This window comes from Phalaenopsis equestris, unplaced genomic scaffold, assembly GCF_001263595.1.
Source record: "Phalaenopsis equestris unplaced genomic scaffold, ASM126359v1 Scaffold000202, whole genome shotgun sequence".
NCBI classification, from domain to species: Eukaryota; Viridiplantae; Streptophyta; class Magnoliopsida; order Asparagales; family Orchidaceae; genus Phalaenopsis; species Phalaenopsis equestris.
In genome coordinates this window covers 3856374-3875130 of record NW_018164644.1, presented here as the reverse complement: position 1 = coordinate 3875130, position 18757 = coordinate 3856374, and the positions used below count along the sequence as shown (strand labels likewise).

General features: G+C 35.3%; 1 protein-coding gene across 2 annotated transcripts; it reads left to right on the top strand.

Annotated features, from left to right (window-relative positions):
- Positions 1-5969: 5969 nt before the first annotated feature.
- LOC110022747 (B2 protein) lies at positions 5970-18207 on the top strand. Of its 2 annotated transcripts, none has more exons than XM_020721833.1 (6): positions 5970-6192; positions 7085-7692; positions 15510-15610; positions 15738-15821; positions 15918-16028; positions 17818-18207. In XM_020721833.1, exons 2-6 carry the CDS (start codon positions 7095-7097, stop codon positions 17857-17859), a joined length of 936 nt encoding a protein of 311 aa, XP_020577492.1. In that variant the 5' UTR covers positions 5970-6192; positions 7085-7094; the 3' UTR covers positions 17860-18207. The 2 variants fall into 2 exon arrangements, with proteins under 2 accessions (XP_020577492.1, XP_020577491.1); XM_020721832.1 differs by having other exon boundaries at positions 7080-7692.
- Positions 18208-18757: the final 550 nt, after the last annotated feature.

Sequence of the window (18757 nt, the reverse complement as noted above, 5' to 3'; positions counted from 1 at the left end):
GTCACGGACTAACTTTCCTCAAGTCACCCGTGCGGCTTTAGCGCTCTTTCTTAGCACTAAATCAGCCTTACCCCTCACAACACTGGACTTATGAGCCCCAAACACTCTTAAGAAGAATAATAGAGAGAAAGGAATAATTAGCACTTGAATACTAGAATGCTTTGATTCAATGCTTGGGTAATTACAAATGAGGGGAGGAGCTCCTATTTATAGCCTCCTCCATGCCTTTGGCCTTTCATCTAGCCAATGTGGGACTATACAATATCCAAGAGAAGCTTCTAGATTACAATATAATATTCTATCTCTTAGACTATTCTTATGTACATAAATAACTCTAGAACATTATAGGTTATTCTTAGATCCTCTTTAGAGCTTTCCCTTCTTGCTCTCTCCTGAATGTGGTGGAATCTTCTAGAGCCCCTTTGATGACTCCTCATATTCTGACCTTCTCTAGAATCTTCCATCCTGTGTTTGTCTCGATGATTTCTCGAATGTGGCAGAGCGTGACAAAAAGGAGCAAAAAAGCTCAACTGGGGTACTCAAAGGAAGGGATTAATCCCTAACAGGTAGAGGTAGTTAGATCGGGGCACTACAAACTAACGTAGTTTCTTGGCACAGTATTTAAGTGACTGTAGGGTTATATCATAAAGTTAGCCTATGTTTTGATGGGGTCACCATCACCGACCCATTTTAAAGATCCAAGGATTCTAAGAGGTGCCACTAGATACAGGTTTTGAAAATTTGACCTGTGTATGGTCTAAGTTAAATATGCACGAAACTTCAAAAAAGATTTTGAAAATATGATGTATATGTGTAATAAAAATATAGACTTTTATACTTTAAAAATATTTCATATGAAATAGAAGGTCTAAGTGGTACATATTAGACCTCTTGAAACTTTAGCACAAAATATGTGTGTTAATCACGATGTGGTAGCTAGTATTTCCCCACCAAAACATCCCTGCGAGCAATTCTCGCAACCCCGTCGTGACCAGCAATGGGCCAATCAACTAACGAGCCAAATTCGTCGTTAAGATAAGGGATAAATTACATAAAAATTCAGAGTGATTGAAAGATGGCAAACATTTTCCACTAACATAAAGTGTGCATACTAATGATGGATGCATCGATAATGTCGAATGATGCATGCAAGACATATGACACAAATAGAAATGAGTGTGTAGTGGAGGCAGTGACTTGGATGGTGGGTGTGTCGATGAGACAGTGACCCGAAGTGTAGGTGTGTTGTAGAGGCGGTGACCCGAAAGGTGGGTGTGGCGAGGAGGCAGTGGCCCACAGGGTGTGCTTGTTGTGGAGACGGTGATCCGAGGGTGGGTGTGTTGTGGAGGTGGTGACTCGAGGGTGGGTGTGTCATTAAGATAGTGACCTGGAGGCGTACCTACGTCAGTCCAGAGTGGTGTCATTGAGAGTGAAAGGATTTAACTCTTATTGGATGGAATTCCACAACGAATTGGCTCAGTGGCGGGCTATCCATTCACATGATGTGTGACTATGAGGAGTAACTGTATGAGAACACTAATGCAAATGCAAAGTCTTCAAATAAGCAAGTCATTAACATGCAAGGTGTAAGGCAAGCATACACACAAGTGTAGAAAGTACAAGTGCAAACAACTTATGGCGTGGTGTTAAGTGACATGCGGATGTCACGAAGCTGATATATAGAGTAATATATCGCTGGAAGGCATGAGTACTCATCATGAACATATGTGGAGATATGCTCATGGGTGCACAATGGTGTGCAATTGTGCATGTACTAATACAAGAAATATGAAGAAGTATGCAATGAATACATCATACACACAAGAAGTATGCAATGAATACATCATAATATGAAGAAGTATGCAATGAATACATCATACACACAAGAAGTATGCAATGAATACATCATGAACATATGTGGAGATATAGTTTGATCGATCAGTAATATATCACTGGGAGGCATAAGTACTCATCATGAACATATGTGGAGATATGTTAATCAACCATGTCAACAGATAGTGGTCAATATAATGATCGAGTCGGTGGCAGCACAAATCGATCATGTGGACCAAAAAATGGTAGGTAGTTGATTGATACAATTAGGCCGGTGGTGGTTTATCGATCAAGTAGATCAGAGATAGTCAATCAAGCTGGAGCGTGTGGTTGATCAATGGTTGATCGATACGCTCAAGTCGGCAACAACCAACTGATTGAAAGGACAAGAAATTGTCGATCAGGATGGGGTGTGCTACCAATCCACAAAGGATGTCGATCGCTACACTTAGGCCGGTGGTGGCTGACGAATCAAATAGACCAAAAATGGTTGATTGGGTTAAGGTGTGCAACCAATCAGCAAAGGATGGTCGTTCAATACGATCTGGCCGGTGGTGGTCGATCGATCGAGTAGACCAATGATAATCGCTCAGACCAATGGGTACAATCAATCAATGAAGGGTAGTCAATCGATGTGATTGGGCTAGTAGCGGCTGATCAATTGAGTAGATCAACAAAAATTGATTGAACTATAGGATGCAGTCGATCAACGACTCATGCAAAAATTGATGGTTTTGATGAAATTTTTGAAAAGAATATATGCGGTGCCTATAATAAAAATGTGAAACACATGCAATATAATATTTGATTAGATTCGATGATGAATCGTGCTACCTTAGCAAGCTTACGCGGTACCTTATAGTAGAGGACGAGACAAAGCCGGTGTCACTACAAAGTGATGGGAGGACACCTCCATTTGCCCGACATGAAGGGATTTCGAGGGAAAAACCTTTACCGCTTAGTGAACATCAAAGTCTCAAGACTTTCCATTCTCTACATCAACATGGTGGATTTTACCTCTCCCGTCGTTGGGACGAAATACCAAAGCAAATGTGGGATTGCAATGATCCCGACGTTTGAATTTTGGTCTAGAATGGAAAAAAGATGTGCTTTTCTCATGGATTCATAAGGAAAACACAAAGGCTCACAATCCTATGAGGTTTCCTCTAGAAAAGCAAAATCTTAACCAAATTTCTCTAACGTCCAGACCTATGGGCCCTAATGAAAGGAAGAATAAAATTTTGGAAAGTCTCACCACCGCGATGGTTTATCGAAGTCCAACATTCGTTTTAGAAGAAGCTCTCCTAACCAGAGACAGTGACGACAATGACAGAGTTTGCTTTCTCCAAAGATATAAGGAACCACTTTTTGCCAGAGAGTTGGGATGACAATAACGCTAGAATTTTCCTTCTTTAAAGTCACTAGAGAAGATGATCGGAGCAAATGATGAAAACCATAGGAAAGAGAGGGAAATAATGGAGGAACTTTTTCCCTGAATTTCTCTAAAAGGGAGGTGAAGAATTTCCCTCTCAAAGCTCCAGAGAATCTTCTCCTAAGCTACTCAAGCTCTCCACATGCTCTCCTTCTCTAATGGTGATCGAATAGCTCAAATGAGCCGTTCCACCTGGGTTATTCATCTATAGGGGTTTATCCAAGGGTCCAAGGCCGCTTTCCCAATTTGGAATGGCCTCAAAGTATCTTCTATGCCTTAATTGGGTAAAGAATCAGACAAATGGGAAAGGACCAACTATTCAGGTCGCCTTGCCAACATGAATTCAGAGACCGGAGGTCCACAATTTGTGAACAGGTTTGACGGTGTGACCACGCCTCATTTGAGTGTGATCATGCCACCGTTCAAAGCATCACAGATGAAGGCCCGGTGTGACCATATTCGAGGCCTGACGTAATTACATGGGCGGTCTGTCTAGGCGACGTGGCCACGCCACTTGTGGGCGTGTTCACACCACTCAAGGAATTTGGGCGCTTGCTAAGATTTGGGTATGTTCATGCCCATTTTGCTGCGTAAATATTTTATAGTCTCTACTTGGTCAGCGTGGCCACACCACCTTCGGGCGTGGTCATGTCGACTACAACCATTTTATGCTCTTCGGGGAGGTCTGGGTGTGGCTACACCCGATTTAGGCGTTGTCACACCATTAACTAGGCATGGCCACGTCTAAATTAGGCGCGGACATGCCAGATCCCATAAAAATTGAGCTTTCAGATAAGCTCACTAAGGGGATTCCAGACCTTGTCGGACCTTTAAAGGATCAAATGTGAGCATGTAACGATCCTTGGACCTCCATAGGGACCATAAATGCTCCTAAAAAAGTTTAAGAGGTCAAACTGTCTACGTATTATCGAGTTAAGCAGTTCCAACATGAAATCCATCTATCCAAACCTTAAGCTTAAGGCGTATTGTCGAGTTGAGCAGTTCCAACATGAAATCCATCTATCCATACCTTCAACTTAAGGCACAAACACATATGGAGCAACCATCAACGATCTATATCATGAGAGCACTTGTATTAGGCAGATTCAACCTTGTGCCACAGGAAAAAATGTCAATGCAAAGGATAACAGAAGCGCTGTCGGTTTGACGACACTTAACTCAGAGCCCAACATAAGGATGTCCCGTGTATGTTGTATCAAAAATAAATGCTAAAAGTACCCTGTAAGATGAAAAAGGATAAGAAGCACAAAATTTTCTTAAAATTTGTGCAAATTTTTTTTTTTCAAATGAAAAAGACTAATTTTTCTTCCTTCTATGCTTCTTCCCCATTTTCATCTTGCAGGGTACTTTTTATTTCTACGTGTTAGGGTTTTGCAGTGATATTGTCGAACAATTAGATAATGATTACTTCGGTAGTTCATGAATGTGAGCAGCATCGTGCCTCACCTATTACCATGCGGTGTGTGCCTACAAGGCATATCGATCAGCGGTTGGGAGCATTAATCATCGTTTCGCTCTGATCGCCTATTGTGACATCTTCTGCCTCTCACTCATTATCTCATGGATCCTCTAGGAGATGCTACTTCCTTATTGGAGAGTCATCCGTGGATCAACCACTTTCACAAGATGTCGAATAGGGAGTGGTTCGAGACATATGCAGTTCATAGGATGAGCCAGGGGAATTTCCTTTTCTTCACAATTATGGATGCTTTAATGACGGGGATTAAGAACCAGAAAGTCCCGCATGATTGTCTGCACCACGACGGGTAGATGGCTAAGATTTCATGTTGTTCGGAATTTGTACACAGAAAACTTGTTAACATGAATCTTATAGAAATCCAACAGACCCGAAGGATGTGACGGGGCAATGTAGTAACCTCATGAGAAAATAACTCATGTGGAGCTCAAATAATAGTCATCAACCAAAAACCGTCGACTCGAAAAGTATGGAAACCCACCGAGAACTCATCGTCCAACAGTCTCTCTGCAAGGAAAATCAACAACATCCAACCGACTTCGCAAGAGCGACAAATCAACTCTATCCGACCGACTTCACAGAAGCGATGAACCAACTATACCCTACCGACTTCACATGAGCGTTCAACAAACTATATTAGTCCAACTTCACAAGAGCGACCAACGAACTACACTTGGGTAGTCAATCGATCTAACAATCATACTGAAATAGAGGGTCGACCAGATCGGCCACCTCATCTAGTCTAGGACTCCAAGAGATCCCCGGGCCCCACCAAAGCAAAATACTTATAACATCTTGTGTAAACCCTATTAAAGTAGGGGCCTCCATGCAATTTTAGGAGTCGTGTCTCCTTTGCATATAAATCAGAGGCCATCATAAGAATTAGGGTTACACAATATTAGACAAGGAAGGTCAATATACTCGTTCTAAGTTATTGTTCACTCTCTCTTTCTTTCTATCGTTTTATATTTTATTCTTTTTGTGTGACTCATAAGTCAAAATTGGATTCAACATATATAGATTTACAACAATAAAATGTTATAAGGAAACTTTAGAAGTTGATATGTAAATACATAAGAATTGTGTGATTTGTATATGAATCTCCCTTATTTATAATGATTATGTCAAATAAGCCTTCGAAGTGGCATGTTTGCGTTTTATGAAAAATGCAGGGGTATTTTGTGATGTCCATCCATTAAAATGAGGAGGCGCTAACTCTCATCCTCCTCTCGCATCCTGTGAGTTGTGAGTGAGTGAGTGAGTCGAAAAGGGGTAGGTGGTTTTCCCCTTTCCATCCTCCCACATTTCTTACCCCAAAATCAAATACGAATACTAGGGTTTGTTAACGCTCGTACGGATCAATACAATTCACGGATCACAGATCATAGCTCTCGCCGCCGCTTTTGTTTCGCGCTATTCTTCAATCTAGGTTAGTGGGATGCTGAAATTTACTGTTATCTTCTTCTTTCATAGTTCCTAATTCTAGACGTTTTGATGATTTTACGGTGGATTTTGTAGTGAGAGATCTAGGGCATGACATTTTTTTCTATCTTGCTTATTTTGTCCGGGGGTAATTGACTGCTTGATTGCAGATGTGGTTTTGTTTGATCACGATCATGCGAAGGTTGGTTAGATTTTTTCGTTTCAAGTTTTGATTTGTGTTAAAGATTTAATATTTAACACTAATTTGACGACAATGTGTCTTTTTGGCCGCTAGTCCTTTTTTTTTGTGAAGATTTTCTCCTACTTCTGACTGTTTTCGGTGTAAATGGGTAAATGCGCTTCGTGTTTAGATTGAAAGAGAGTTGGTGTAGCTGACAAAGCTGGATTATGATCTGATGCTTTTAAAATTAGTAGACTATCATTGTTGGCATAAAACGGTGCTTCTTTCTCTTTTATTAAGGAAGTCGTTGAAGCGGTCTTTTTTCTTAGGTAAGTGCATATAGCTAGTTTTTTATTTATGATTCCCTTTTTTCAGAATATTTCCGTTTTAGTGAGAGGAAAGATGAAATCACTTCAGTACTTTATGGTTTTCTTTTTATTTTAAAAATTTTGCTTTATATTCTCTTAACTAGCTACTTAATTCCAAAGTTTTTTCTATATTTGTATGGTTGTCTTCCCAATTTACCATGTCACTCTTTTGGGATTATGAATGGATTTTGTTTTAGTCGGATGCTTATGTTTGTTTTCTTGAAGGAATAGGATTTATTTACAGTGCTGATATTTAAGAAAAACTGTTGCCATGCCATTTGTAATTTACTTGACTGTAGGTCGCTATTACTTGAACAATTGTCTGAGTTATTCCTTTTTTTTTAGGAAAGCTTCTGTAAAATGGATAGTCTTTGGCAATTGGGAGATGAGTTCCGCGGACAGTCCAAGGTCTCAGAGGATCACCAATGGTCTGTTATTACTTCTAAACTGGCAGAGATGACCAGATCAAAGGGTGAGCGTATCAACAACTTTGATCACCCAAGGAACATCATTGAGACCAAACCATGGGAGAAGTTGGGGCTCCAAGAAGATGGTAACTTTGAAAACCTGAGTCTTGGTCTGATGAACATGGATCTGAAGTTGAACGAGGCTGCAACAAAGGTTTCGTTGAGAAATAGTGCGTACAACTTGAATTCTATGTACCAAAAACCCAATGTTAACTATGCAAACAACTTTAAAATGAATATTGGAATCACGAAGTACGCAAATAGCATTTTAGTCAAGGACACCAGCAATAATAACAACATCAGTGCCAACAACAACAACAATAACAACAACAGTGGTGGTAGCAATAACAACAGTAATAACAATATTGTTGACAAGCGTTTTAAGACTTTGCCATCAACTGAGATGCTTCCTAGGAATGAGATTCTTGGAGGATATATTTTTGTTTGCAACAATGATACCATGCAAGAAGATCTAAAGAGGCAGCTGTTTGGTATGATAATCCATTACGGCTCTTTTATAACAGACTTTTTTTTTCCAGTTTAAAGAATAAACTGATGTCCATTCCATTCATACTTTTTTGAAAGCTGTTGATTTTTTTTTTTTTTTTTTTTTTGATTCATTATTAGCTACTTTGTATGCTGAATATATGCTCTTCATGCTTAGCATTCGTTACAGTATGTTTGTTGTTCTTTTGATTCTTCGAAAATTTAGCACGCATGAATTACTATGGGCACAAAATTGAGTGAATCTTGATTGAATATGGTATCATTTAAGAATTAAGATCCACTTTTGCCAACCATTACACAAGTTTTATCACAAACATTATGTATTTTCGTTTTGAAAAATATTACCATTGAAAGTATAGTTTCTTAGAAAAATAAGACACCTTCCTTCCTTTTAAAATACAGATAATGAAAAAAGAGTAACAATTGTAGTGCTTAAATGTTTAAGATATTGGTTGAATGTTATCCAACATATTAGGATTTTTTTTAATGTATTTACAAAATACAATAACATTTACTAGTAAGTATTCTGAAATTATCTTACTAAGAGCTAATAATCTTGCAAGATTTATAACCCTCTTTGAACGTGTTGTTTGTGAGCCTTAGAGCTTTTGAATAAATTAGAACGCCATTTAAGGATCATAACATGTGTTCAAGGTATGAATGGATATTGTGTTCATCTAATTCATAAAGGGTTTTTTATGCCATTTGATAATCTAAATGGTATTATTGTAAATTCAAACTGTTGTTTTCTTGTTCAAAAAACTTTATTCAGTATACCATCTCCCTAATTTCTTAATTGATATTTTCTTATCATAGGTCTGTTTTGAATAATAATTTTGCAGCTTGCAATTCATAAAAAAAGGCATCTATTATAGGAGGTGGGCAGTTATTCTTGATAATTACTTGATTTGGCTCTAAACTATCAATGCAAAAGTATGGTGTGATGTCCCTTTATTAGTAGAATCAATCTCACCCCTAGGCCGAATTAAACTAAAATTTACTAGCTATTGTTGTTTTATTTTCAATTCATTGAGCTTCACGATAACTGTTTGATAAGGTGCTTTGGATAGGTGTAAGATTTTTGGTATAATCTCATTGTTAAAACCCATTCCCTCTACCCGTGGAAGTCCTCATAGATATTCAATAAGGTGATTTGGAGTTTTTTTTGTTTTTTGGTATGAGCTCAATAATGAAGTCTCTCTCCTTTTTTGGTGGAAGTTATGGTAGCAAGTCTTTTGTAAATCATATCATTTAGTTATTGTGTTACGAGAACCTCATAAATTTCTTGGCAGCCCAACATTGTTAGGGTATCAATTTTTTCTTGAAAGATAAACTAATGTTGAGTTAGTAACAAAATTTTTTAGCAGTCTATTGTTACTTTTTTTACTTTGATAGCCATTTCTTTTCTAGAATTATATGAAGTATACAGTGCAATAAATTAATCAATTAATAGTGATAATTAATGATTAATTTGCAGCTCAGATGATATACTCCCATAAAGAAGTGTCGTCCCAAAATGGGGGTGATAGTTAGAATTTCTTCTAAAGCTTGAACCTAACGGTTATTTTTTTGTGCTATCTTTTTCCATATGAATGAGTTTGTTGATCCTTTATCGAATAGGGCCTGAACTAAAGTTTACAACTAGTGACCATATGAATGCGTTTGTTGAGCCTTGAGTTTTTCTATGGTTGAGGCAAAGTATTTGCTATAGCTTCAAATGCTTTTCTTGAGCTGGCTTAGGACTTGTAGAGTTAGCTTATTATTCTTTATGCATTGATTTACAGAGTGTTTGATACTACAACAACGCAAATATTTATCCTCGATCTATTATAGTTTTGGGCAAAATGAATTGGGTCTTGTTGCCTTGCTAAAAATTGTGACATCTTCAAAGAAGTCTACAAGAGGAAGCATCTCCTATGATTTGGGTATCATTTCATTGAAAAATCATAGAGATTGTGCTCCTTAAGTTTTAATGGTCCAATTTTTTCGGAGAAATTGTTAATATTGATTTCTAGATTACACTTTTATATTAAAGATGATGCCACCAAGTGTATTGTATGTTGGCTATATTGAGGAGAGATCAAGGCTTTGTAAGCTGGATCGTCAAATCAAGTCTCAGATTACAAAAGTTTGATTTTTTTGGGGCAAATTTATTTTTGAACTTATTAAATTCAGATTAAAATAATTCTAGCTAGAATTATTATTTACTTTGAACTTATCTAAGTTAACTTTATGGCTAACTATTATAAGTTTGTTTAAGAAGCAGTTTAAAACAATATCGGTTTTTATTTTCTTATAAATGGGCTTTATTTCATTCAATAAATTCGAACAGAAATCTCTCCCAAAAACTTTATTCTTCTCAATCTTCTCTTCTGGATTCCTTCTACAGGTCACCGATTTATCTAGTTTTTGTGCGGTTTTGATTGCTTTCCCGTGCTATTTTCCTTCATTTCATTGTAGAAAAACTTCACCTACAGTGCCGGGTACTGTGTTCGAAAGACTAAGGTGTCAAAATAGTCTCCTTATTGTTTAAATGGGGCCATTTCTACCAGAGTCTAGTCCCCAAACTCTATAAATTGGGGCTAAAATAGTCTTCTGTTGGGATTATTTCAACCCATGCTAATAGAGTTTGGGAACTAAATTGACACTTTCAGTCATTAAATTGACCAACCCTGCATAAAATTAGAGGGCTATTTTGACACTTCTCGTTTGGTTGAAAACTCAAATGTGCTTATGCTTTGTTGTTTTTGCATAAAATAGGAATTACACCAGCAACTGGTTGCTGTCTAGGTGAGAAAACGGTGAGAGTGCTTACTGTTTTAAAGGAAAATGGTACGATTTGCGATTTTCAGCGATCTAGAGAAAGATTCAATGGTTGGCTTGCTTTCTAATGGAAGATGTATTAAAAATAGATAAAATTTGCTGTTTATAGCAAATAGGAGGGAAAAACTAGCATATGGAAGTCATATTTAACAAGACTCTAATGATACTTTTTAATCTATTGATAGATCAATAGAAAGCCTCCAAAAAGAATCATAAAATATTTTTTAATTCATTTTATTCCCCTCCAAAAAGAATCATAAAATATTTTTGAATTCATTTTATTCCCCCCATTCCGGGCTTACCAACCAAGTCCGTATTAGAGAGTTACTATGTAGTGCGTGGGACAAAAAAAAAAACGGTAGTCTTTTTGTCTTGGAAACACATGAAAAGTAAACCCCCATTCCGGGCTTACCAACCAAGTCCGTATTAGTGAGTTACTATCTAGTGCGTGGGACCAAAAAAAAACGGTAGTCTTTTTGTCTTGGAAGCACATGAAAAGTACAAATAAACAAGAGCAAGAAGAGAAGAAAGAAACAAGTCAATCAATGGAGAATAATGATTTTACACGAAATCCATCACATAGATCGGCATACAGCTAGTGAGCCCAGTTGTATCTCTCCTTGAACACCAGATGCAAACATGATTGGATGAAGATGAGGATAGTTTATCACTAATGAAAGCATATGGATGTAACTATTCAATGTAGAAGCAAAAGTGGATATTCTTATTTATAATATGACAATTGATTTCGGGAACATGGATGCTGGAAAGCCATGTAACTATTGTTATGGTCACCAAAAAAAAGAAGATAGAAGCTATATCCGAAGCTCTTTCATAGAAAATAGAAGAAATGTGAGAAAAATAAATAATTGCTGCTGTGGTGGACAACACTGTGATGACTCCAGTAGATAATATCGACCTATTTTTATTTCTGACTGCATGCTGAAATATTTAGCGATAGGATTGGTCTTCATTATGGACACACAACAGGAGTTATTTATCCTTAGGCATATAACTCAAGTAAGTGGTAATCGATGCTATTACCATTGACACTGATGGCCAATATAATCTCTTTTATGCCAATTAATTTGCTACACAAAATTAATGTTGGACATTATACCCCATCTCAATCTTTATCATTGGGGTTGGATTTAGAAGGGTTTAAGGATGAAGATTGTTCATTTTTATTGCTTGAATTTTGTAACACCAATGATTATATCTATGAAACGATATCTAAGATAGTCTCACTTTACATTTGCCACGCTATCTTTTGGGGCTTATATCTTTGTGATTGGCATGCAGTATTACATCAATGATTTTATTATTGTCAACTCATAAATGAAAGAAAAATGTTTATGTTGAGAAAATAATTTGGTGAGCTGTTGAGAGGCATTGTATCAATAGAGTAAGCGATAAGAGTTGCCAATGCGAGCCAAAAATTCCTATCAACGTTGATCCTTATCAAAGAAGATAGGAGAAAACATCCTTTCTACCTTGGACAATGAAGGTGGTATGCATGTGCAAAAGCTAATTTAGGAACATGATATACATCTCTATGATTAATGGTTTTGGGAATAGATGGCTGCTTTCGCCTTCGATCACTCTTCTATAATTAAATGTTTTGAGAGTAGGTCACTGCATTTTCTTTTTTTAACTCTGACGAGGCAACATGGTCAGTAATGTTATTTTTTAACCCATGGTGGAACTTCCTAGTTTTATCTTTTTTTTCCCATTATCATAATATGAGGAATAAATATTGATGGTTCTTCTAGGTTTGGTCTCATGTTCTAAATTCTAAAGACGATTGATTTGTCAGAGGAGGTCATCTCCCTTCTTATTGCATGGTGTTTGAGAAATTATTTGCATAAAAGCTTGGACAAACTTCAACTATGTTATATTTTACTTGGTTATAAACTCGGTTCTTCACCACTGATCTACCTTTCATTAAAGAATGAATATCACTAACTCAATCTTGCATTCTTTCATGCACCCTCAAAGTTTTACTTGAATCTTTTTTGTGGTAGTCATTGCAATGTAATGTCATGGATTTTATGTGAATATCCATGTAGTGTAGATCTGGTGCTTTAATTAGTTTTAATCGATTAAGTTGATGGAAAAAATTTTCTCATTATTTGATTGTTATCATAAATTCCTTTGTTAATACTTATCATAATTATTTCTCAAACAATTATCATAAATCTTCATAAAAATAATAAATATTTTTTAATGCTTAAGCCCCACAATGAGAGGATAAAATGAATTCAAAATTATTTTTGGGATTTTTTTGGATGTTTCCTCGGGTGTCACACTAAAGATGACTTCCCTTTGGGAGTTTTTCTTTTCTCTTATTTACAGGCACAAAATTTTTCAATTTTTAATGCATCTTCAGTTGTCCAGGAAGCCATATATTTGATCTTTCTATGATTACAACACAACAAGAAGAAGCATTTATTCCACCAAGTAGGGCCGACTACATGAATCATTTTCCTCCATTGTGTCCTATTCAGTTGTTGTGTCCTATTGAGTGCCATATTTTCATTTAAATTTAATGAATTAAGATCATTTTTTATACAATATGCCCAAGTCTTTTTAGGTCTACCTCTATCTTACCTAACATAAGTCAAATCTAAAACATCTACTCTCCTAACATGTTCATCATATGGTTGATGTTTAATGGGACCAAGTCATCTAAGGCGACGCTATGTAATCTTGTATGTCATTGGAGCTACTCCAACCCATTCACGAATATATTCATTTCACATTTTGTCACCGTCACTTTGAACAATAGACCCGAGATATCTCAAAACATTCATTTCTTTTAATGACTTGATCACCAATTGTTACAACCCACCACTAGATCTACTTCTACTACTAAAATTATATTCCATGTATTCAGATAGATCTGCTCAAATGAAAGTCTTTAGACTCTGAAGTTGGCCTCCATAAATCAAGTTTTTCCCCAACTCTCTCTTTAGTCTTGTACACCAAGGTTCATCCTTTTGTAAATTTCTGATAAAAACATCCATAACTAAAGCAAAAAGATGTGTGCTTAAAGCTGATCCTTAATGTAATCCAACTGAAATAGAAAAAAAATACTTGGTCAATCCTCATTAGGTTTGAACACAAGTAACAACTTTAGTATAAATATCTTTAATGATTTGAATATAAACAATATCAACAAATTATTTTTGCTAGAACTCTCCAAAGTTCTTCTTTTCAAACTTTATCATAAGTTTTTTCTAAATCAACAAAAATCATATGTAGATCCTTCTTACTCTCGTTGCGCTTCTCTATCAAACCTCTTAATAAATATATAACTTTCATAGTAGACTTGCCCGATATGAATTTAAACTAATTTTGCGAAATTTTGTATCACGCCGTAATCTATGTTCTGTTACTCACTCCCATAGGCCATAACTTTAATGTATGACACATTAACTTAATTCCCGTATTATTTGCACACTCTTGTGCATTCCATTTATTTTTAAAAATAAGAACCATTAGGCTCTTTCTCTACTCATCAGACATATTCTTAGCTTTTAAAATAATATTAAAAAATTTAATATACCAAGAAATTCTCAGATCTCCTAAATATTTTTGCACTTCTATTAGAATACCATTAAGTCCTGTTGCTTTTCCACGCTTTTTTAAATCTTCAACTTCTATTTGACTAATGTAGTAATGTGATTGTGGAAATAAAAAACTTTATTATTATTTATGATTTTAAGATCATTAAAGTCAATCATATTTTCATAATGTTCATTTAAAAGTTTATCAAAATATCTCACTCACTTATATTGAATATCATAATCTATGAAAGCTATTATTTTTATTTTCATCCTTAAACTTAATTAATTATTTACTTTTCTTTTCTTTTTGCTTGACTAATTCTATGACAATATTTCATTGTATTTTTTATCTTCAAATCATTCTTCTTAGAAACCAAAATTAATAATTGATGTTGAATATTTAAATTTTTATTTGGAATGATCTTTAATCTTTGCAATTTTGACTATTCATTTTTCTTAAAAGAATATAATTAATTTGTGTTTTATTAGATCTATTAATATGTTTATCTCTTTTTTTTTAAATAAAATATTTACAATAGCAAAATTTTGAGCTAAAACAAAATTCAATATAACTCTATCTTCTTCTTCATTAATAACTAAAAAATCATATCAATCATGAATACTTTTAAACTCTTATCATTCTATCATTATGATCATTTAAATCTTCTCCAATAAATTTTTTTTAGACTGTGTTTTTTGTATTTATTTTTCATTAGTTGTTGGTGCCGGCATTCTGCTACATGTTATTGTTGGCCTACATTCCTTAGACACGAAGGAACAGGGAGGATGCCCAGTGGTGTTTATCCTGGCCTTGTTTTTGCTAGGCTCAGTAGTGTCATTTGACCCGCTTCTTAAACCGTATAAACTCGTTTCCTCATTTTGGCATTATTTTTATCAAGCGGCTTCTTTTGTTTCTATGTTCGTTTTGTTGACCTTACCATTTTTGATAAGTAATTGTATAATTACAAATAAATTTATTTAAATATTTTTTTAATTTACATATAAGGTGTATGCTGGTGGTGGTTTCTGACTGTGGTATATTAGTGGGCTTCTTTGGTCCAACTGTGCGACATTTATTCCTCTAGCCATTGTGCTTTGTGTGCGGTTCAAGTTAAGTGTATGGAGTTTACTGAAGTCATGCTTCCATATTGAAATACGTTCTATATCTCAGTCTTTGGCTGTAGTCTGATATTAAATTCATCTTACCAGTTTTTTAAGTCAATTTTTGCTCGCACAAACTGTTTTTGTTTACTTTTTTTTCATCTTAATCTTTTCTTTTCTTTGAACCCCTAAGTTAAATTGTCATGTAATTTTATTCGAAAACCAATTCATCCATCAATTTTCTTAATTTCATGGTAAGATTTTTGTTGTCTAAATATTCGACGATGTGCTAAGTTTGCTTTTTTTAGGTTTGCCTCCAAGGTACCGTGACTCTGTCCGTGCAATTACTCCAGGATTACCTCTTTTCCTGTACAACTACACAACTCATCAGCTTCATGGAATTTTCGATGTATGCCTTCTTTACTACCGTTCATACACATTACAGAAATCCTTTTTACTCCTTTAATGGTTAATCATTTTTAGACATTTCCGAATCCATATTGTTTGCTTCATCCGCTTTGTTTTCCACCCTGCAGGCTGCAAGTTTTGGGGGTTCTAACATAGATCCAACTGCCTGGGAAGATAAGAAGTGTAAAGGGGAGTCTAGGTTTCCTGCGCAGGTGAACAAAAATTGTTTAATTGTAGCTTCATCAATCTCTTATACTTTAAAAAACTGAATAATCTTGTGACAAAGTTTTCTAATTGGAAACTTTTAGGTCAGGATTCGTGTTAGAAAGCTCTGTAAGCCCCTTGAAGAAGATGCTTTTAGGCCTGTTCTGCATCATTATGATGGCCCCAAATTTCGGCTTGAACTCTCAATTGCAGAGGTAAATTTCTGTTCGGTGGAAAGCCTGTTATGTTTATGTGGGTGTTTGTATATATATATTTTCAATCATTTGGCATTGCAGCATTTATGCTTCATCTCATTCAATTCTAAATGGAATTTCAGACTTTTATTATCATTGCTTATGTTTTTAATACAATCTATTGCATCAATCTTTTGTTCTAGTTTTCATTAGTGTGTGTTATGTGCATGTTTCGTCTGGTTTTATTTTTAACTTATTTTTAGGTCCTTTTTCCATTACACTTTACCTGATTTGGGTTTATCACTATGGTACTTGCTGTCTTTTTGGTTTAGAAATATATAGATAACTCCCCATATATTTGTTATCAAAGTGTCACCATTATTCTTAACTCGAAATGGACTGGAAGTTAAACAGTGCTCTCACCCATATCTAAACGTACTATGTTTCCATGCGAGGTATTTTGAGAATATCTGAGAAATCCAAATTTTCTAAAAAAAGTTGAATATAAAATTTTTTTGAAATTTTTTGGGATTAACTCCCGAGTAATCCTGCAAATTAGTATGGAGGATGTACCAGAAATTACTTTGTATACAACTATATGAACTATTGTCTATGTAAAGCAAAATCAAAGGTTTGCTAACTTGATCAAACCAATAGTGCACCAATACTTGTGGTAAAGGAAGGATGTAGTGTGTCATGTGTCCGATATTTGACTCCAAAAATGTAATTCAAATTGTATAAAAAAAGTTTTTTCCTTTTTAAATATAGAAATTTACTTCTCATTTTTAATTACAATAAACCTAAATTCTCACTCTCCAGTCATGCCCGTTGCCTGGCCTTTCCCGTCAAGATTCTAGGCCCCTTTACACCCTCTATCATCTCCTCCCTTCTTCCATGCTATTTTTTGTAATGTTAGAATTAATAGCTCATTATCATTATTACATATCCCTTTCATCCTAAATAGTAACTCTAAAACTCTTAATACAATATAAAACAGATTAAAAAAAACTAAGAACAGAGATATCTATACATCTAAACTCGGCAATCCAACGCGGCTTTGTTTTCCTCTTCTGAGAACCCATGATAGTTTTCACGATCATCTGTTAGGCACGTTGATTGAGGAGGTTCGCCACCTACCGGCGAAATCCCTTATTACTGCAGCCTAAGCATCTGCTAAATGGCTCTCTTCTTGTCTGGATTTTGAAAAGCTTACGTGGCAGATGCACTGTTTGGGGTTAAAGGAGAGGAGAGGTTTTGAGATTTCAGTGATTGGTGTATGATATGAGAGGATCTCTTTTTGGGGAGGAGAGAACAGAAGCAATTTCACCTTTGAAATCATAATGTTTCTTTTTGGGGAGGAGAGAACAGAAGCAATTTCACCCAATTTTTATGTATGTAGATATTTTAGTTAGAATTACTTGTGTTCTATGTGTTTATTTTTGAATCTCATCATGTATATGCTTATAAGGATGAATTCTCAAGGGTAATATAATCATCCCTTTAATTTATATGAAAATATGCATAAAGTCGTGTGCATCTTGAAAGCTTTTTTCTATTGGAGCATGTACATACATGACACCCAATTTTTATGTATGTAGATATCTAACATCAAAATTTATTTTTTTACATTCTAAATCTTTCATATAGCATAAAAAATACCACTATTTTAACTTTTGAAATGTAAAACACTTATATTTTTATGTATATGAAAGGTGAAAGGTGGCATTTATGTAAAAATTGAAGTTCATGTATTAATTATGCAAATACGTAAGAATTAAGTGGCTAACTTGTTTGCCTTTTTTGCTTGCAGACCTTGGCCTTGTTAGATTTGTGCGAGAAGGAAGGCATTTGATGTTTTTTAGAATGTTTTAGTTATTAAAAAAGAAGGAAAAAAAAAAACTTTTGATTTTCATGAATCCAAATTCAGGTAAAAGCGCAAGCTTTGAAAGCCTTTTGGTTGATTTGTGATATTGTGTGTGGAGGGGCCTTTTGTTCTGGAGTCTGCCTGGGGTATATGAAGCGACAATAAACCTCGAGCTTGACATCCAAATACAATTGCCTTTGGTAAGATGCGTGTTAATGTATCAAATTGTATGAAGGAAAATGAAGAACTTGATTTGCTGTGTTGGTCATTATGCTCTGCAATAAGACAGTATTAAACTTCTGAAACTGTTAGTTAATTGTAATTTGCTTTTAGCTATTTCTACCACGCGTGCTTCTCCATTGTTTCTCATACTTTTATAGTCTCGTTACCTTGTGAAAATGCTACTTTTAGTACTTGTTGACATGGCCATATTACTGTTTGTTAGTGGTGAATGCTTCCGCAAATTAAATCTATATCTTGAACTTTAATTTTCACTTGCCATCAATCAATTTTTTAATATTTTTTCGTGAATTAAGTTTAAAGCACTAAAACATTATATATGAAAATAAGAAATATCAGGTGTCAGATATATAAATACATGAGAATTGAGTGCAATGCATGTAAACTTTGCTCGCCATTTTTAAAATGTTCAATTTAACAGGCGTTGACACCCACAAACTCTGACAATGGACTAATAAGATTTTCAGACTAGTGAATTCCATTTTTTATGGACATTTATTAAGTCATTGAACTGTACCATTAATACAGATAATGGTCCTCATTGAACAACTCCAACAAAGTTGAAATCTAGCACAATCTAGATTAAAATAATATAAACATGCTTGTAACGTTTGAAGCTGAAGCAGGCAATTCGCAACTCGGCTAC